This window comes from Oncorhynchus keta, unplaced genomic scaffold (assembly GCF_023373465.1).
Source record: "Oncorhynchus keta strain PuntledgeMale-10-30-2019 unplaced genomic scaffold, Oket_V2 Un_contig_4255_pilon_pilon, whole genome shotgun sequence".
Taxonomy (NCBI): Eukaryota; Metazoa; Chordata; class Actinopteri; order Salmoniformes; family Salmonidae; genus Oncorhynchus; species Oncorhynchus keta.
In genome coordinates, this window is record NW_026287673.1 from 129,121 (window position 1) to 150,784 (window position 21,664).

Sequence of the window (21,664 nt, forward strand, 5' to 3'; positions counted from 1 at the left end):
ATATATTGTCTCCAATGTTTATTGATAACATTCATAAATTTGCACTATGAGCACTTGTCTCTCACATATTGTTACAGTTGTTGGTTAGCTAGCGAATATTAGCCATATTAGCATAGACGTGACATCAGTCAAAACACCTCCTAATAAAACAAGGTATCAAGAACAAGATATTTGGAGCTGAAATGAGCCACCTATGATTCCCCACATGACAGCTTCTTGTCATTGTTGCTCGTTATCTGCCCATCCAGAATCACAACAGACTCCTCCTGCCCCATGGAAGCGTGCGTATCCTTTACGTGACGTTGTCAGCTAACACGTCGATGCATAGCATCAACAATCCAGGGTTCATACACGTCATTGGTATGAATACACCAGTCTCAGGGCTGTTTCTACCGCAGAGGTTTGATAGAACAAGATCTATATTAGTTGCCTGCTAACTAGCTAAATGTTCCCTAAGAGAACAATGTGATCAACTTTTCTGGGAGCCCCTCTCTTTCTTTATAAAGGTGTCTGCATGCTTCCCAACAGAAACAGTTAGAGTTTGTGCATATATTATGACCACATTTGATGACGTTTTTGTTAGTTTTGGACTTGGGTAAGGGTTTTCTCGCTGTTCAGGCACACAACATTATTTCATGATGAAAGCCGAAGTCTACGCTCCTTCGTTGGTGATTGGTCAATAGTAGGGTTCTTCAATAAGGTCTTTGATGACATTCAATGAGAGACGACTCATTTTCAATGTGCACCAAACATCTTAGATGTAGAATTTCGCGATTTAGATCTCCTTGGCAAAACGTCAAAATGAATGACAGATTTCTTGAGTTATCTTAGATTAATTTGGACTATTTTGAGGAAGTGTATACTAGCAGTACTATTGCCGTATTTATTTATTTTTTTCAAGAGAAGGCCTTTTAAGGGAGTACGAGGGCACACTGGTTTGTTTTGGGAAGCCGAACTGAAGCATGCTGACGCCTCTCTCTCTCTCGAATTCAATTTCAATTTAAGGGCTTTATTGGCATGGGGAACAAATGTAAACATTACCAACGCAAGTGAAGTAGATAATAAACAAAAGTAAATAAACAATAAAAATGTACAGTAAACATTACACTCCCAAAAGTTCCTAAACAATAAAGACATTTCAAATGCCATATTATGTGTGAATAGTTAAAGTACAAAAGGGAAAATAAATCAACATAAATATGGATTGTATTTACAGTGTGTGTTTGCTTGCTTGCTTGCAGCATGTTTGTGCTTGTACTCATGCTTGCCGGTCAGATGTACGAAAGAGTGTGTGTGTGTGTGGGAGGAGGGGGGGCACTGAGTTTGCATAATGTAACTAGTCAGCCCAGTTTTATAAAAGCACATTCACCTCCCTTTATGTGTGGTCGTGTTTGTGTGGTCGTGTTTGTGTGGTCGTGTTTGTGTGGTCGCGTTTGTGTGGTCGTGTTTGTGTGGTCGCGTTTGTGTGGTCGTGTTTGTGTGGTCGTGTTTGTGAGGTCGTGTTTGTGTGGTCGCGTTTGTGTGGTCGTGTTTGTGTGGTCGTGTTTGTGTGGTCGTGTTTGTGAGGTCGCGTAGTGTTTGTTTCTGTTTGATTGAGTGAGATACCATTTGTCTGCCGTCACGTTTGCTTCCCTTCTCTACAGTCCTGCACATGTTTTGTCTGGTAGCCGACCCTGAACCATGCCGACATTACTGTCATAGACAGCAGACAAATATACACTACTACTGTTTGATTTGATGCCGAGGTCAGAGTTCACAGATTACAGTTGGATCAGATTATAGTTGAAATGTCTCACTATTCTCCAACAAGATTAAGATCAAACAAATGATCCAATAGGAGTTAATGAGATCAATACAATCACTGTGGACCAGTGAAGAAGCTTCATCACCATGAGATTCACCATAGTGTTGAGTCTATGTCTCTAAACAAACAGGCACTGGCCTGATATATTAAAACACCAGCACATGTCTTCTTTTCACACTTTCCTTCATTTCCTCCACAGGTTGATTGACGACCTGTCATATGAAGATGTGAAGAAATGCTACAGGGGTTCGGTGAGTAGCAGGTTTCCTCTCTAATGTATTATAGATCATGTCTGTATCTTATTGATTTTGCATCTTGCCTAACAAAGATAAGCCAATTACAGCCGAGTTGGATGCAGGCCAAGTCAATTGTCGATTTCCTATAAGAGTTAAATGATACACTTTATATTGGTTGACCTTTACCTCACATATGTACTGCACATTCTGGAATGAAGTTCCTTTGACCTTTTATGCACAATTCATCTGCACTGAGTGATTTTTAAGACCTGTGTGGCAGTGAACCCTGTCATTGTTTGCCTTTAGGAGTGGTCCTTTGAGGAGTTTCCTAGTGTTGAGGGTGACCGAGGCTAAGATACAATTTAAATGAGGCATTGTGATCCTGAAATACAAACATGTATTAGATCTGTCTATAGACTTAGACAGATCAAGGTTTGATAGTAACCTTGAGACTCTATTAAGCATCCCACCTCGCTAATCCAGCCCCAACAACTGATTATCTCCAGCCATTCAGATGTAGTACCGGTGATTTGATTGTGTTCTTCAGGCTCAGAACTCAACGGTTATTCAATAGGTGAGGAGGTTATCCATTAACTCAAACACACGAGATCAGCAGGCCATCAGGCCAGATTAAAGGAACTGTACCGTAGCTGAGATTATTATCTCCATGTCTCCCGAAGGGGAATATTAAGTAGAGCTGCTGAGCCCCACAGTCACACCAGCTGGCTGCAGATATTAACAGGGGTGACAGTTCTGACTGTCTCATGTGCTTGGTGAGAGAGGAGGGAGAGGGGGGGTGGTGCCTGTGGGCAGCAAGCTGTTATTAAGACAAGGATAGGAGGGTAAGGAGGCGGCAGTATGGGTTGGGCTGGCATGGGGTGAGCATAGGGGGGAGTCACTGTGCACTGTCGTGTTGAAACAGCAAGAGCGAGAGAGGCAGCAAGAGAGAGGCAGGAAGGGAGGACTCAGGGTGTCGGTGTCTGTGGCTGAGAAGGGCAGTGTGTGAGAGTGTGTGTGGTCGGGTTTCAGACCAGTGTTGAAGGGTGAGAGAAAGGGCTCAGTGATGGTCTGAGGTGCACACTGTCGGACCGGAGTGGTGTGTGTGTGTGTGTGTGTGTGTGTCTGTCTAACGGAGAACTGCCCCCTCAAACCTACACAAAGGACACCGGTTGACATCTGACTAGTTGGAGGACAGTCTGTGTCTTGCAGTGGGGTCCGCCACGCCGTCGATGTGTGTGTGTGTGTGTGCGGCTGTGTGTGCGGCTCCAGCATGCTGAGTCTGGTGCAGCAGAGCTCTCGTCCTCTGAGAGAGAGGGCGGCCGGCGGTTTGCCGGTGCCGGTGGGAGGGAGGCCAGCCAAGGAACTGCTCATGACTCTGCCCTGTCCCTCTGCTCAGACTGTCAGCAAGTACAACTCGCAGTACCACAAACTCTTCCAGTGCGTTCCGAAGGACGAGATCCTAATGAAAGGTACTGTCAACAACAATGCTACATGCTAACATCTGTTGTAGTATCTCTGTATGATGTATGTTTATTTAGGTTAACATGCTAATGACTGGAGCATGTCTGTAGCTTAATGTCTATATGCTGTGCATTGACTTCAGGCTATCGCCCTATTAGCTCCATATGCTGTGTTTATGTACCGTTGGATAACTTGCTAGCTATGGTAGCATCTGTTTTTTTCCCATGGCAAAAATGAAAACAAAAGAGAAACACACTTAACTCTTCGGTCCTTTAAAAACCTGTTGTATGTCAAATATTGTGAGCTACAGATGGAAAATAAATACATGTGACTCTGGATGACATAACGATGTTTGTTTTCAACATTAGGACTGTTTTCCTAAAGAAGTTAAATCCACTTTGTGTTTTGTTCCCTTACCATGATACTGCGAGTATTGCAATACTGGTATTGTCCCAGCCCTAATTCTATTATTAGTAGAAGTACTTTCACTGTCAAATGTTGTTGTCTGTAATATGTATATAGTTTCTTATGTTTCTGTCCCCACATAGTGTATGAGTATGTCATTTTTGTTTTTGGAACTCTATTGGCTACTCAGTGTGTTTGAAACTATCTTTCTGAGTTTCTGGTAAGGATTTCTGGTAATGGTTTCTGGTAAGGATTTCTGGTAATTGTTTCTGGTAAGGATTTCTGGTAATTGTTTCTGGTAAGGGTAACCAGTCCTCAGGCCCTGAACAGGAAGTTGTATGGTTTGAGGTCAGGTTATGCAGATCAGGTCAGGGTTGGGTTTCCCTAAAGCATCGTTCCACTAAGATCAACTTTCGTCCATTTAGATTCAATGGAATTAAGATGATCGTAGTGCTACACTGCTTTAGGGAGACACAGCCCTGTTCTATTTGAAACTAGTGATGATGGTACATAGTCTTCATCTGTTTAACGGATATGTAGCAGTTACTTTATTCAATGTCTATGAACCTATTTTAGAAGCATCTATAGGCCAAGTCAAAGACACATGAGCTATAATTATATATAATATATGCCGTTTAGCAAACACTTTTACCCAAAGCCACTTAGTCATGTGTGCATACATTTTTTGTGAAAAGCAGCAAACAGTGTTAGCAATGTGCTTGTCTTGAGTTAGCAGCTATTTTGAACCTGTTTATGTCTCCTCTCCCTCAGTATACTCCTGCGCTCTGCTCCGAGACATCCTGCTGCAAGGACGTCTTTATATCTCCAGGAACTGGCTGTGTTTCTATGCCAACCTCTTTGGCAAGGACATCAAGGTAAGTCAAGGCCTGGCAGATAATAGACAGATCGTCAATAATAAATAATACAAAACACTTTTATCTGAGTGCATACATCTTAGAATGTGTGACCCCAGTTGGAACAAACCCACAACCCTGACATTGCTAGCACCACACTAATACCAGCTGAGCCACACAGGACCACAGGACGACTATATCTCGATGGACAGACAGAGAAGTAGACAGGACCGCAGGACCCTCGATATCTAGATGGACAGACAGAGAGAAGTAGACAGAACCGCAGGACGACAATATCTCGATGGACAGACAGAGAAGTAGACAGGACCGCAGGACCCTCGATATCTAGATGGACAGACAGAGAGAAGTAGACAGGACCGCAGGACGACGATATCTAGATGGACAGACAGAGAGAAGTAGACAGGACCGCAGGACGACGATATCTAGATGGACAGACAGAGAGAAGTAGACAGGACCGCAGGACGACGATATCTAGATGGACAGACAGAGAGAAGTAGACAGGACCACAGGACGGCGATATCTTGATGGACAGACGGAGAGAAGTAGACAGGACTGTGATAACTAGATAGAACCGCAGGACCCTCGATATCTAGATGGACGGACAGAGAGAAGTAGACAGAACTGCAGGACCCTCAATATCTAGATGGACAGACAGAGAGAAGTAGACAGGACCCTCGATATCTAGATGGACAGACAGAGAGAAGTAGACAGAACCGCAGGACCCTCGATATCTAGATGGACAGACAGAGAGAAGTAGACAGAACCGCAGGACCCTCGATATCTAGATGGACAGACAGAGAGAAGTAGACAGGACTGTGATATCTAGATAGAACCGCAGGACCCTCGATATCTAGATGGACAGACAGAGAGAAGTAGACAGGACTGTGATATCTAGATAGAACCGCAGGACCCTCGATATCTAGATGGACAGACAGAGAGAAGTAGACAGACCCGCAGGACCGTCGATATCTAGATGGACAGGCAGAGAGAAGTAGACAGGACCGCAGGACCCTCGATATCTAGATGGACAGGCAGAGAGAAGTAGACAGACCCGCAGGACCCTCGATATCTAGATGGACAGGCAGAGAGAAGTAGACAGACCCGCAGGACCCTCGATATCTAGATGGACAGGCAGAGAGAAGTAGACAGACCCACAGGACCGTCGATATCTAGATGGACAGGCAGAGAGAAGTAGACAGACCCGCAGGACCCTCGATATCTAGATGGACAGACAGAGAGAAGTAGACAGACCCGCAGGACCGTCGATATCTAGATGGACGGACAGAGAGAAGTAGACAGACCCGCAGGACCCTCGATATCTAGATGGACAGACAGAGAGAAGTAGACAGACCCGCAGGACCCTCGATATCTAGATGGACAGACAGAGAGAAGTAGACAGACCCGCAGGACCGTCGATATCTAGATGGACGGACAGAGAGAAGTAGACAGACCCGCAGGACCGTCGATATCTAGATGGACGGACAGAGAGAAGTAGACAGACCCGCAGGACCGTCGATATCTAGATGGACAGGCAGAGAGAAGTAGACAGACCCGCAGGACCTCGATATCTAGATGGACAGACAGAGAGAAGTAGACAGACCCGCAGGACCCTCGATATCTAGATGGACAGACAGAGAGAAGTAGACAGACCCGCAGGACCCTCGATATCTAGATGGACAGACAGAGAGAAGTAGACAGACCCGCAGGACCGTCGATATCTAGATGGACAGGCAGAGAGAAGTAGACAGACCCGCAGGACCCTCGATATCTAGATGGACAGGCAGAGAGAAGTAGACAGAACCGCAGGACCCTCGATATCTAGATGGACAGGCAGAGAGAAGTAGACAGACAGGACCCTCGATATCTAGATGGACGGACAGAGAGAAGTAGACAGACCCGCAGGACCGTCGATATCTAGATGGACGGACAGAGAGAAGTAGACAGACCCGCAGGACCCTCGATATCTAGATGGACAGACAGAGAGAAGTAGACAGACCCGCAGGACCGTCGATATCTAGATGGACAGACAGAGAGAAGTAGACAGACCCGCAGGCTGATATCTAGATTAGACAGGAAGCTGACAGGAGCTGTTAGTCAGGCAGCTGATAGAGCCGTTAGTCAGGCAGATGGATGGAGCTGTTAGCCAGGCAGCTGACCTTCGGAGCTGTTAGTCAGGGCAGCTGAGTCAGGAGCTGATGAGCTGTTAGTCAGGCAGCTGATGGAGCTGATGGAGCTGTTAGTCAGGCAGCTGATGGAGCTGTTAGTCAGGCAGCTGATGGAGCTGTTGTCAGGCAGCGGATGGAGCTGTTAGTCAGGCAGCTGCTGTGGAGCTGTTAGTCAGGCAGCTGATGGAGCTGTTAGTCAGGCAGCTGATGGAGCTGTTAGTCAGGCAGCTGATGGAGCTGTTAGTCAGGCAGCTGATGGAGCTGTTAGTCAGGCAGCTGATGGAGCTGTTAGTCAGGCAGCTGATGGAGCTGTTAGTCAGGCAGCTGATGGAGCTGTTAGTCAGGCAGCTGATGGAGCTGTTAGTCAGGCAGCTGATGGAGCTGTTAGTCAGGCAGCTGATGGAGCTGTTAGCCAGGCAGCCGACGGAGCTGTTAGCCAGGCAGCCGACGGAGCTGTTAGCCAGGCAGCCGACGGAGCTGTTAGCCAGGCAGCCGACGGAGCTGTTAGCCAGGCAGCCGACGGAGCTGTTAGCCAGGCAGCCGACGGAGCTGTTAGCCAGGCAGCCGACGGAGCTGTTAGTCAGGCAGCCGACGGAGCTGTTAGTCAGGCAGCCGACGGAGCTGTTAGCCAGGCAGCCGACGGAGCTGTTAGCCAGGCAGCCGACGGAGCTGTTAGTCAGGCAGCCGATGGAGGCAGCCGATGGAGCTGTTAGTCAGGCAGCCGACGGAGCTGTTAGTCAGGCAGCTGACGGAGCTGTTAGTCAGGCAGCTGACGGAGCTGTTAGTCAGGCAGCTGATGGAGCTGTTAGTCAGGCAGCTGATGGAGCTGTTAGTCAGGCAGCTGATGGAGCTGTTAGTCAGGCAGCTGATGGAGCTGTTAGTCAGGCAGCTGACGGAGCTGTTAGTCAGGCAGCTGACGGAGCTGTTAGTCAGGCAGCTGACGGAGCTGTTAGTCAGGCAGCCGACGGAGCTGTTAGTCAGGCAGCCGACGGAGCTGTTAGTCAGGCAGCTGACGGAGCTGTTAGTCAGGCAGCTGACGGAGCTGTTAGTCAGGCAGCTGATGGAGCTGTTAGTCAGGCAGCTGATGGAGCCGTTAGTCAGGCAGCTGATGGAGCTGTTAGTCAGGCAGCTGATGGAGCTGTTAGTCAGGCAGCCGACGGAGCTGTTAGTCAGGCAGCCGACGGAGCTGTTAGTCAGGCAGCCGACGGAGTGTCTGGTACAGTATGTCCCCCAGTTAGTCCCCTGTTAGTCAGGCAGCCGACCGAGCTGTTAGTCAGGCAGCCGACCGAGCTGTTAGTCAGGCAGCCGACCGAGCTGTTAGCCAGGCAGCCGACGGAGCTGTTAGCCAGGCAGCCGACGGAGCTGTTAGCCAGGCAGCCGACGGAGCTGTTAGCCAGGCAGCCGACGGAGCTGTTAGCCAGGCAGCCGACGGAGCTGTTAGTCAGGCAGCCGACGGAGCTGTTAGTCAGGCAGCCGACGGAGCTGTTAGTCAGGCAGCCGACGGAGCTGTTAGTCAGGCAGCCGACGGAGCTGTTAGTCAGGCAGCCGACGGAGCTGTTAGTCAGGCAGCCGACGGAGCTGTTAGTCAGGCAGCCGACGGAGCTGTTAGTCAGGCAGCCGACGGAGCTGTTAGTCAGGCAGCCGACGGAGCTGTTAGCCAGCAGCTGACAGAGAGGCAGCCGATGTCCATGAGCAAATCAAGCCCAATCAAATCAGTGTGTGTGTGCGTGTGCGCGTGCATGCGTAAGCGTGTGTGTGCAGGTTTTCAGGGAATTTATGTCAATCATGAAGCTCATCTGTAGTGCAGGAAAATTCTCAGCAACAAAAGAGACCTGGCACCTGTCTCTCCTGCCTCTGGCCTCTGCAATAAGCTTGTTAGTCAGAGTGCATTCCCAGCATTCTATCTGCAACTAGACACATATCCTCCTTATTCTGCCCCTTTTGTGTCTGGTCCAGTTAGTCCCCCGTGTCTGGTCCAGTTAGTCCCCCGTGTCTGGTACAGTAAGTCCCCCGTGTCTGGTACAGTAAGTCCCCCCGTGTCTGGTACAGTAAGTCCCCCCGTGTCTGGTACAGTAAGTCCCCCGTGTCTGGTACAGTATGTCCCCCCGTGTCTGGTACAGTATGTCCCCCGTGTCTAGTACAGTATGTCCCCCCCCCATGTCTGGTACAGTTAGTCCCCCCGTGTCTGGTACAGTAAGTCCCCCCGTGTCTGGTACAGTTAGTCCCCCCGTGTCTGGTACAGTTAGTCCCCCCCGTGTCTGGTACAGTTAGTCCCCCCGTGTCTGGTACAGTTAGTCCCCCCCGTGTCTGGTACAGTTAGTCCCCCCCGTGTCTGGTACAGTAAGTCCCCCGTGTCTGGTACAGTTAGTCCCCGTCTCTGGTACAGTATGTCCCCCGTGTCTAGTACAGTATGCCCCCCCTGTGTCTGGTACAGTTAGTCCCCCTCGTCTGGTACAGTATGTCCCCCCTGTGTCTGGTACAGTTAGTTACCCCCCCGTGGTCTGGTACAGTAAGTCCCCCGTGGTCTGGTACAGTAAGTCCCCCGTGGTCTGGTACAGTAAGTCCCCCGTGGTCTGGTACAGTAAGTCCCCCGTGGTCTGGTACAGTAAGTCCCCCGTGGTCTGGTACAGTAAGTCCCCCGTGGTCTGGTACAGTAAGTCCCCCGTGGTCTGGTACAGTAAGTCCCCCGTGGTCTGGTACAGTAAGTCCCCCGTGGTCTGGTACAGTAAGTCCCCCGTGGTCTGGTACAGTTAGTCCCCCGTGGTCTGGTACAGTTAGTCCCCCGTGGTCTGGTACAGTTAGTCCCCCGTGGTCTGGTACAGTTAGTCCCCCGTGGTCTGGTACAGTTAGTCCCCCGTGGTCTGGTACAGTTAGTCCCCCGTGGTCTGGTACAGTTAGTCCCCCCCAGTTAGTCCCCGTGGTCTGGTACAGTTAGTCCCCCCGCAGTTAGTCCCCCTGGTCTGGTGCAGTTAGTCCCCCGCGTCTGGTGCAGTTAGTCCCCCGCGTCTGGCGCAGTTAGTCCCCCGCGTCTGGCGCAGTTAGTCCCCGCGTCTGGCGCAGTTAGTCCCCCCTGGCGCAGTTAGTCTGGCGCAGTTAGTCCCCGCGTCTGGCGCAGTCCCCCTGCGTTTTTCCCCCCGTGTCTGGCGCAGTATGTCCCCCTCTCTGGTCCAGTATGTCCCCCTCTCTGGTCCAGTATGTCCCCCTCTCTGGTGCAGTATGTCCCCCTCTCTGGTCCAGTATGTCCCCCTCTCTGGTCCAGTATGTCCCCCTCTCTGGTCCAGTATGTCCCCTGTGTCTGGTACAGTTATACCCCCTCTCTGGTCCAGTATGTCCCCTGTGTCTGGTACAGTTAGTCCCCCGCGTCTGGTCCAGTTTGTCCCCCTCTCTGGTACAGTTAGTCCCCCCGTGTCTGGTCCAGCATGCCCCCCTGTGTCTGGTCCAGTATGTCCCCTGTGTCTGGTACAGTTAGTCCCCCGCGTCTGGTACAGTTAGTCCCCGCGTCTGGTACAGTTAGTCCCCCGCGGCTGGTCCAGTTTGTCCCCCTCTCTGGTCCAGTATGTCCCCTGTGTCTGGTACAGTATGTCCCCCTCTCTGGTCCAGTATGTCCCCTGTGTCTGGTACAGTTATACCCCCTCTCTGGTCCAGTATGTCCCCTGTGTCTGGTCCAGTTAGTCCCCCTCTCTGGTCCAGTATGTCCCCTGTGTCTGGTACAGTTATACCCCCTCTCTACAAGGTATAATATTGTGTCCTCTTTTTTTTCCCACCTCTTTCCCCCATCATAGGTTGCTATCCCCGTGGTCTCTGTGAGGCTGGTAAAGAAGCACAAAACAGCAGGTCTGGTGCCCAACGGCTTAGCCATCACCACAGATACCAGTCAGAAGGTGAGCGTTAGCCTCTTAGCGCCTCTGGGCACAGTGAATGGGTGTTTCCATGTTTCCACTAACTGGCATTAGTGCCGCACCACGTTCTTTCCACCAATCATAGGTAGGTGGAAAATAAACAACACCTCATGCAAACATGCTAAGCTAGTGCAAGTCAGCGCATGGTTCGGTAACACTGAAAGGGTGTCAAGGTCACAGTCTATTTTGGTAGTGTCCCTTCTTGGTTCCTCTCCAGTGTGTGAACGGTTCACCTGCCTGCTCCTTTACATTGGAGCAAATGTCTGGAAAATGTTTCTTAATACTCTGTAATCTTAATGTGTTGTGAAATCTGTTGTATATGTATTGTAATGTTTTTAAAATTGTATAACTGCCTTAATTTTGCTGGACCCCAGGAAGAGTAGCAGCAAATGGGGATCCATAATAAATACAAATCTTTGATTTCTGATATTTTATGACTGTCTATTGTCTGGTAAGTGATTTAAGGATTCCTACTCTCTCATTGAAAATGAATTATGAAAGAGTGGTGTTTTCAGTAGAGGTACAGTACAGCCACCATGTAAGAGGAATGGAGTATCACCATTGAAATATCCTCTGTCAGTGTACTAGATTAAGCCTTAATCTGTCAAATATAATCCATGGTAGATTACTGTTCACAATATCTATTTAGAGAAAATTGCATTCCTGGTAATGAGTTGATGTCCTAATGGATCTTATAAATGTTCCTGACATCGGGTTTTATGAGTACATGATGAAATGCTTAATACGTGTTCACATGTGTGCATGCATGAGTGTGAGCGTACGTGAGTGTGTATGCTTTCATTCACATTTGAATTGGCTAATGCTCTTTCTCTCCCTTGCTCTCTCCCTCGCTCTCCCTCTCTCTCCACCTGTCCGTCCTTCCTGCAGTATGTCTTTGTGTCTCTGCTATCCAGGGACAGTGTGTATGATGTGCTCCGGAGGATCTGCACACACCTTCAGGTCAGAGAACACACTCACCCACACACACACCTTCAGGTCAGAGAACACACACAACCACACACACACCTTCAGGTCAGAGAACACACACAACCACACACACACCTTCAGGTCAGAGAACACACACAACCACACACACACCTTCAGGTCAGAGAACACACTCACCCACACACACACACCTTCAGGTCAGAGAACACACTCACCCACACACACACCTTCAGGTCAGAGAACACACTCACCCACACACACACCTTCAGGTCAGAGAACACACTCACCCACACACACCTTCAGGTCAGAGAACACACTCACCCACACACACACAACCACACACACACACCCAGGTCAGAGAACACACACACACACTCACCCCACACACACACTCACCCACACACAAACAACCACACACACATCCAGGTCAGAGAACATACACACTCATCCACACACACACAACTACACACACTGGCTACCACTACACACACACACATCCAGGTCAGAGAACACACACACACACTCACCCACACACACACACACACACACATCTACCACTGAACCAGCTCACTCCCACATCATCAGGTCTATACGCCTTAAAAGTGTACAGACTGTAAAATAGTGTACTGAATATTTCCCATATCTCATCGTTCCCTCTCCAGGTCAATGGGAAGAGTCTGAGCTTGAAACACTACATGGAGGTTCCCCATACCTTATCTCTGGTAAGTAAGCTTAGAACACTGCCCCCTCACTCCAGACTGATCCATGTCTCTTATTGGTTAGAGCATTGACCAACTCCAGACTGATCATGGTCTCTTATTGGTTAGAATATTGACCAACTCCAGACTGATCATGGTCTCTTATTGGTTAGAACATTGACCAACTCCAGACTGATCCCTGTCTCTTTCTTATTGGTTAGAACATTGGCCAACTCCAGACCGATCATTCTCTTATTGGTTAGAACATTGACCAACTCCAGACTGATCATTGTCTCTTATTGGTTAGAACATTGGCCAACTCCAGACTGATCATTGTCTCTTATTGGTTAGAACATTGGCCAACTCCAGACTGATCCCTGTCTCTTATTGGTTAGAATATTGACCAACCATAATGTACAACATGAATCATAGTACTGACGTCAAATGGGAGAACCAAGGACACGGGTGGTTCCTAATGTTGTAAGAATCTCGCTAGTGTTTACAGAACAACTGGTTCTGCGAGATTAGGATCAGGATTTCCAATTGTAACAGTAAGCATCTGTAACAAAATGTATGACTGCAGTATAGACGTTATTATGAGTACATGTTGCATGGATTGCTAAGGCATAAGAATATGAAAGTGTGTATTGTTATTTTATATGTAGATGTACCTGTCTATGTATCATATCATTTTATGTAGTTCTGTCCTTCAGCTGTAATTGTCTAACATTGTTTTGTATTATGTCAACGGGGAGCAACTGCGTCCCTTCATGATGAATTCAGATTTTATGTGGCCCCCACCCACATCAAAGTTGCCCGTCCCTGGTCTACTTGATTTCTGGATTTAGTCCATGTATTATTTAATGTCTTAGTTAATGTCTTAGTTTAATGTCTTAGTTTAACGTCTTAGTTAACGTCTTAGTTAATGGCTTGTGATGAATAACGCAGGAACTAGTATTTCAAAAGATAACGATATTTTCAGAATCTCCATTATTGGGGTAACGTCTTATTGGGGTAACGTGTCATAACCTATAAGACATGTTTGGGGTAACGTCTGTCTCATAAGCTATAAGACATGTTTGGGGTAACGTCTGTGTCATAACCTATAAGACATGTTTGGGGTAACGTCTGTGTCATAACCTATAAGACATGTTTGGTGTAACGTCTGTGTCATAACCTATAAGACATGTTTAGGGTAACGTCTGTCTCATAACCTATAAGACATGTTTGGGGTAACGTCTGTGTCATAACCTATAAGACATGTTTGGTGTAACGTCTGTGTCATAACCTATAAGACATGTTTGGGGTAACGCCTGTGTCATAACCTATAAGACATGTTTGGTGTAACGTCTGTGTCATAACCTATAAGACATGTTTGGTGTAACGTCTGTGTCATAACCTATAAGACATGTTTGGGGTAACGTCTGTCTCATAAGCTATAAGACATTCTGTTTTTCCTTGTGTTGCTGCTCCTCCACTAAACACAGAACCATTAGCAGTGCTGTGCTTTGTGTCAAATTGATTCTCTACTGAAATAACATCTATTAGCCTGTGGTTAAGATAAGAAGTCTGATGTGGTTAGCAAGGAAATGGCCGGTCTGTATATCAAGCTTACTTACAAGCTATAAAGCTGTACCATCTACAATCTGAGTCTGTAATTGCAGTCATTCAAATGCAGCTGTTACATTGAAAATAACGAAACCAAAACAGAAAGGATGTGTGTGTGTCCTACTGCTGTGTCCTACTGCTGTGTCCTACTGCTGTGTTCCACCTGCTGTCCTACTGCTGTGTTCCACCTGCTGTCCTACTGCTTTGTCCTACTGCTGTGTTCCACCCGCTGTCCTACTGCTGTGTTCCACCTGCTGTCCTACTGCTTTGTCCTACTGCTGTGTTCCACCTGCTGTCCTACTGCTGTGTTCCACCTGCTGTCCTACTGCTGTGTTCCACCTGCTGTCCTACTGCTGTGTTCCACCTGCTGTCCTACTGCTGTGTTCCACCCGCTGTCCTACTGCTTTGTCCTACTGCTGTGTTCCACCCGCTGTCCTACTGCTGTGCCCTACTGCTACCCTATTATAGTCTAAAAATGAATAATCACAATCGTAATAAATAATGAATGTTTTTTCTAAAGTACTGTATTTGTTATGAATCAATATCCATATGTAAACTTGTCTCTAGATATGTAAGAGTAGGCTGACCCAAGTCTGCCATGGCCATGCCCCTCTGTGACCTTCAACAATGACCTTATCAATGACTTCCTGGAAAACATGGAAGTAATCAATATTTGGTCCATTGTCGTCTGACTCTTACTCTGTCTCAATGACTATTCTCCTGAGTGGGCCCACACGATGCAGCCATCTTGTATGACAGTTGACCTTCGTAACATCTGAATGTAATGGCCGTAATATGTATTAATAATGTCTAATTCATATGTCATAGGTTGATTATGGATGGATATAGGTATGTTCAGTACAAGTCAAAAGCTTTAGACCGCCTACTCATTCAAGGGTTTTTCTTTATTTTTTACTATTTTCTACATTGTAGAATACTAGTGAAGACATCAAACTATGAAATAACACATGGAATCATGTAGTAACCAAAAAGTGTTAACAAATAAAAATATTTTTTTTATATTTGAGATTCTTCAAAGTAGCCACCCTTTGCCTTGATGACAGCTTTGCACACTCTTGATATTCTCTCAACCAGCTTCATGAGGTAGTCACCTGGAATGCATTTCTATTAACAGGTGTGCCTTGCTAAAAGTTAATTTGTGGAATTTCTTTGAGCCAATCAGTTGTGTTGTGAGAAGGTAGGGGTGGTATACAGAATATAGTCTTATTTGATAGAAGACCAAGTCCATATTCTGGCAAGAACATCTCAAATAAGCAAAGAGAAAGACAGTCCATCATTACTTTAAGACATGAAGGTCAGTCAATCTGAAAAATGTAAAGAACTTTGAATGTTTCTTCAAGTGCAGTCGCAAAAACCATCAAGCGCTATGATGAAACTGGCTCTGATGAGGACCGCCACAGGAAAGGAAGACCCAAAGTTACTTCTGCTGCAGAGAATAAGTTCATTAGTTACCAGCCTCAGAAATCAGCAATTAACTGCACCTCAGATTGCACCTCACAGAGTTCAAGTAGCATCTCAACATCAGCTGTTCAGAGGTGACTGTGTCAATCAGGCCTTCATGGTCAAATTGCTGCAAAGAAACCACTACTAAAGGACACCAATAAGAAGAAGAGACTTGCTTGGGCCAAGAAACATGAGCAATTGACATTAGACCGGTGGAAATCTGTCATTTGGTCTGATGAGTCCAAATTTTTGATTTTTGGTTCCAACCGCCGTGTCTTTGTGAGACGCAGAGAAGGTGAACGGATGATCTCCGCATGTGTGGTTCCCACTGTTGAAGCATGGAGGAGGAGGTGTGATGGTGTGGGGGTGCTTTGTTGGTGACACTGGTGAGGTATTTAGAATTCAAAGCACACTTAACCAGCATGGCTATCATCTGCAATGATACGCCATCCCATCTGGTTTGCGCTTAGGGGGAATGTCATTTGTTTTTCAACAGGACAATATCCCGACACACCTCCAGGCTGTGCAAGAGCTATTTGACCAAGAAAAAGAGCGATGGAGTGCTGCATCAGATGACCTCGCCTCCACAATCACCCTAGACCGCAGAGTGAAGGAAAAGCAGCCAACAAGTGCTTAGCAGATGTGGGAACTCCCTCAAGACTGTTGGAAAAGCATTCCAGGTGACTACCTCATGAAGCTGGTTGAGAGAATGCAAAGCTGCCATTAAGGCAAAGGGTGACGACTTTGACAAATATAAAATATATTTAGATTTTTTTTTTGCACTTTTTTTTGTTGCTACATGTGTTATTTGATAGTTTTGATGTCTTGACTATTATTCTAAAATATAGAAAATAGTAAAAAACCTTGAATGACCAGGTGTGTCCAAACTTTTGACTGTTATTGAGAGTGGAACACTTTCTTTCCTGAAGATTTGGTCCATTCAGATCAATAATGCCTCACACATCTCTGATTCAGAGGGGTTGGCTTAAATGCGGAGGACACATTTCAGTTGAGTACATTCAGTTGGACAGCTGACTAGGTATCCTCCTTTCCCTTTCCTTTCTATACCTCCAGGATGAGTTCCCGGTGGCGGATGAGTTCCCGGGGGCGGATGAGTATCCTCCGGTGCTGAAGTGGAGGAGAAAACCCTCTGTGGTGTCCGTGTCCTCGTCCCTCCCTGACCTCCTGGGTAGCTCCACCGGTAGCCTGACTGCGGTGGACTCCTCCTTCCAGACAGACCAGCCTCTGGAAGGTGAGAAGGGAGGACAACCTGGACCAACATTGGTTTATGCTGTATTATAGCCAACTCTTGTTTGGCATGAGAATGACCGTAGGGGTTTGGTAAGACGACAAAAGCAGATCTGGGACCAGGCTAGGGACAACCTGTTTTTCGTGTATTTAATTTCACAAAGGATGACAAACTGACAGATACAATGGCGAACACAGCATTTCTCATGAATTGCATAATATCATAATAGCCATGTCTATTGAGGCTATGCCACATGAGGTGAGCGCTGCGTTTTTTCTGGTGCATTAAGAGATTGAAGGTGTTCAGCTTTGTCCACTCCTGGCCGGAGTTATCCATTGATGTTAGCCGGCGGGGGCTGAGCCATCACATGTTTGCGGAATGTTCAAATCCCTGATTATGTGTAGGAGGGGAACTGGGAAGGGAGTTGTGTTTGGATGGGCACAACCCTCTGATGCAGTACAGGATTAAGCACCAAATGGCGATTTTAGTATGTGGGGACTTGTTCTGCCCTACTACTGTGCCCTGCTACTGTGTCCTGCTACTCTACCCTACAACTGTACCCTACTGAACCCTGCTACTGTGCCCTACTGAACCCTACTACTGTAACCTACAACTGTACCCTACTACTGTACCCTATTGAACCCTACTACTGTACCTTACAAACTGTACCCTACTACTGTGTCCTACTGCTGTGCCCTACTGAACCCTACTCCTGTGCCCTACTGAACCCTACTCCTGTGCCCTACTACTGTGCCCTACTGAACCCTACTCCTGTGCCCTACTACTGTGCCCTACTGAACCCTACTCCTGTGCCCTACTCCTGTGCCCTACTAAACCCTACTACTGTACCGTACAAACTGTGCCCTACAACTGTATCCTACTACGGAACCCTACAACTGTGCCCTACTATACCCTACAACTGTGCCCTACTGAACCCTACTACTGTACCCTACCACTGTGCCCTACTACTGTACCCTACTACTGTGCCCTACTATGGTGCCCTACTGAACCCTACTACTGTGCCCTACTGAACCCTACTACTGTACCCTACTGAACCCTACTACTGTACCCTACTGAACCCTACTACTGTACCTTACAAACTGTACCCTACTGCTGTACCCTACTGCTGTACCCTACAAACAGTGCCCTACTGCTGTACCCTACTGAACCCTACTACTGTATCCTACTGAACCCTACTGCTGTACCCTACAAACGGTACCCTACTGCTGTACCCTACTGCTGTACCCTACTACTGTACCCTACAAACGGTACCCTACTGAACCCTACTACTGTGCCCTGCGGTACCCTACTGCTGTACCCTACTGCTGTACCCTACTGCTGTACCCTACTGCTGTACTCTACTGTACCCTGCTGTACCTTACTGCTGTGCCCTGCTGCTGTACCCTACTGATGTACCCTGCTGCTGTACCCTACTGCTGTACCCTCCTGCCCCACCCTACTGCTGTACCCTACTACTGTACCCTACTGCTGTACCCTACTGCTGTACCCTACTATACCCTACTGCTGTACCCTACTGCTGTACCCTACTGCTATACCCTACTACTCTACTGTGGTCCTTCTGTGGCTCAGTTGGTAGAGCATGGCGCTTGTAACGCCAGGGTAGTGGGTTCGATTCCCGGGACCACCCATACGTAGAATGTATGCAGACATGACTGTAAGTCGCTTTGGATAAAAGCGTCAGCTAAATGGCATATATTACTGTACCCTACTACTGTACCCTACTATACCCTACTGCTGTACCCTACTACTGGCTACATTTAGATGATCTGAAAGAGACTTGGGTAAACTGCCCAGTTATACAGTACATAACACTACTATTGTCTCATAATTGTGATGTCTGTATTGGGGGGGAGACCAAAAAGAAGACCAAATATTATATCTGTTTGGTCTTCTTGAGGTCAATTTGTGATCTACAAATGATTAGTCATTATGTTCCAGCCCCCTGACCATCCGCTGAAGAAGAAATGGTCCCGTGGCTAAATGTAGTTGATGATCCCTGATATAGGACAGTCTGCCTCTACCTCTCATCTAGTGCATATTGTCATAGTGGACTTTTTCCATATTTCGTATGTGTTTAAGATGTGTTTACTATGACGTAACTGTCTGGGGTTGCATAAGAGTTGGAAAACCTGAGTGTAGATTGATCAAATAAAAACTTTGACCCACTTGCATACATACAATACTTTTGCACAGCCAGATGTGGTCAAATATATATTAGCTTCCTTGCACTTTACAATGAGGTGCAATGGAGCAGAATGTGGCACCTGCAACTTACCACAATATATTGATGGCATCTGTAAGCAACAATACACTAACTACTATGTAGTCTATTAGATGGCTATATTAATGTGTGTGTGTGTGTGTGTTGTAGATCGGGGCTTAGAGACAGAGAAGATCCTACTAACAGAGCCTGTTCCAGAGCTGGGCCCGATGGAATATCAGCTTCTCAAGTTCTTCATCATACTGTAACTATTTCCATACCCCACAACTGGCTTCGAACACCTTGTGTTGTTGGATAAATATACATGAATTGGCAGCATTATGCTCAACATTTTTTTTGTCCGATTTTTATCTGTGAAATCAAATCTGAACAAGGCCTAATTGAATATTATAAAATGGATATGATCACAAAAAAATCCAGTTATACCTCCACCTAGTGTACACACACACTTGGTACATCCAATAAACCTTATTGTCCATTACTTCAGAATCATCCTCCTCATCCTGTCTTCCTGTTACCTGGCCTTCCGTGTCTGCAGCCTGGAGCACCAGCTGTCCTTCCTCAACAACCCAACACGCCCCCCTCGAGAGAGGTGAGATGGGGCCAGACTTAACTTTAGCCAAGTGTGTGTGTAACTTTTGATTTAACTGCTTTGTCATTCTGTTGTATACTACTGCTAATACTAATAGTAATAATAATAATGATAAACTGTTAAGTTTATTAAATTAGGATTCCACCCTCAGAAAATCCTGTTCATAACTGTTATTCAAATGTCACATTTTTGGAGGGAAAGCTATTTTACTGACAATTCTATTGTCTGGTCTCTTCCTCCTAGGTAAGTGCTGCTCTGCACTGTGATCCAATACCACTTGACAGTCTCCCTTTAGGGACACATTCCTCTCTGACCACCTCCAGACTATGCAAACAGACTATTTATTTTTCAGGATTTTACTTCACTGTAGACAACTCCACCGTTTTGTTGTAGGTCAAAGACAATGGCAGGTGAAAGACAATGGGCAGGCTGATTGAAGAGCCAGAAAACTACACTCAAACCAATTGTGGATGGACTGAAAAGCCCGGGATTGGTGGAAATGGCTGGGAGTCAGGACTGGGAAGGACTCTGATTGGTCTGATGGTTTTAATGGAAGATTTCTGGACATGTTCGCCAACATTAGAGTCAACTGTGTTTTTTCCCTCCTGTCAACTCAACCAGGAATGAACTACAGGACTTCAGAGAAAAGTCAGAACCAGTCGTCTTTCAGAAATATATATATATATATATATGGTACTTTCAAGGAAAGGATTTGGATGCATTAACACACTGACAGTGGAAGAAGACAATATCGCTGGCTTTACAGAATTTAAATTTAACTTATGAGGATCAGTCTACTATTTCAAATGTTCATCGTCATCAATGAAGTCTAACTATGTTGCCATTCTAACAGGCATGTTATTCCTGGAAAACGGTGCAATACAATTATGCAAAATATCCAGCCTAGACTGACTTTTTAAATGTTGAAATATTGTCCTTTAACTCTGTTTGTGTTATCATGACACCACAGGTATATGTTTACCATAATGGGTAGGATGGTACTTTTTCATGTCTGAAAAATATAGTTTAGTATAACATCTTGTCTTTTGTTTTAATTTGTATAAATGCCAGTTGTCAGCTTTGTATTGTAAGCTACCTTTAGCCAGACACAATGTGTCACAGTGAGTGATCAGTCTCCTATGTAAATACTGAACACAGTCGTCTGAATGACTAAACAATGAAGACATTGACTGAAGTGAACTTAAAGTGAACAGATTAAACTTAAAAGTTCAATCTGCATTTCAGTCGGGAAGAAAACTAGCCAAAGATGTATAGTCCTTTTACTCAGAATGTCTGAACAGATGCATTAGGAACAAACACACCCCACTTTGATTATTACAGTAATATTGTTGAGGAAACAGAGCTGCAGTATGTAGGGTATACTTTACTACTGTACCCATCAGTATGTCTTATCTGGTCTGTTTTGGGTCTAAACACATCTGCAGCTATGTAATAGTGGTCACTGATCTTCAGTCAATGGTGAAAGAACAAACTGTCCCTGTAGACTCTGAGAACAGATGAATCCTGTAGCACCCCTGAACAACCCATTACAGGACTAACACTGTACAACATAACTGTGAAGGTTACTAATAAACAGCCATTTGATCTTGAGATGGTGTCACCTTTTTGGAAAAGTCACCTGTCTTCACCGACGCATGTACCAAGAGGTACTTTATATGTCCACCTCTTTTAGGGGGCAGCAGCATTACCACCCTGCATCCCACTGGTGGCTTGCCTCTGAAGCTAAGCAGGGTTGGTCCTGGTTGGTCCCTGGATGGGAGAACAGATGCTGATGGAAGTGGTGTTGGAGGGCCAGTAGCAGGTTCTCTTTTCTCTGGTCTAAAAAAATGTCCCAATGCCTCAGGGCAGTGATTGGGGACATTGCCCTGTGTAGGGTGCTGTTTTTCGGATGGGATGTTAAACCGGTTTCCTGACTCTGGTCACTAAAGATTCCACAGCCCATATTGTAAGAATAGGGGTGTTAACCCCAGTGTCCTGGCTAAATTCCCAATCTGACCTTC

The 21,664-nt window shown here is 46.4% G+C and overlaps 1 protein-coding gene across 10 annotated transcripts in view; it reads left to right on the forward strand.

The window, feature by feature from the left end:
* The window catches only part of LOC118375666 (GRAM domain-containing protein 2A-like), a 36,140-nt gene extending 14,886 nt beyond the window's left edge, over positions 1-21,254 (forward strand). For 5 of the 10 annotated variants that reach the window (XM_052509239.1, XM_052509241.1, XM_052509245.1 and 2 more), the window contains 10 exons: positions 2,004-2,055; positions 3,236-3,509; positions 4,678-4,781; positions 10,729-10,827; positions 11,734-11,805; positions 12,453-12,512; positions 16,635-16,812; positions 19,202-19,295; positions 19,539-19,643; positions 19,996-21,254. In XM_052509239.1, coding sequence (XP_052365199.1) covers positions 2,004-2,055; positions 3,236-3,509; positions 4,678-4,781; positions 10,729-10,827; positions 11,734-11,805; positions 12,453-12,512; positions 16,635-16,812; positions 19,202-19,295; positions 19,539-19,643; positions 19,996-20,080 — 1,123 coding nt within the window. In that variant the 3' untranslated portion in view covers positions 20,081-21,254. Of the gene's footprint in view, positions 1-2,003; positions 2,056-3,235; positions 3,510-4,677; positions 4,782-10,728; positions 10,828-11,733; positions 11,806-12,452; positions 12,513-16,056; positions 16,241-16,634; positions 16,813-19,201; positions 19,296-19,538; positions 19,644-19,886 lie in introns of those variants that run through there. The other 5 variants (XM_052509242.1, XM_052509240.1, XM_052509243.1 and 2 more) reach the window with 5 other exon arrangements.
* Positions 21,255-21,664: the final 410 nt, after the last annotated feature.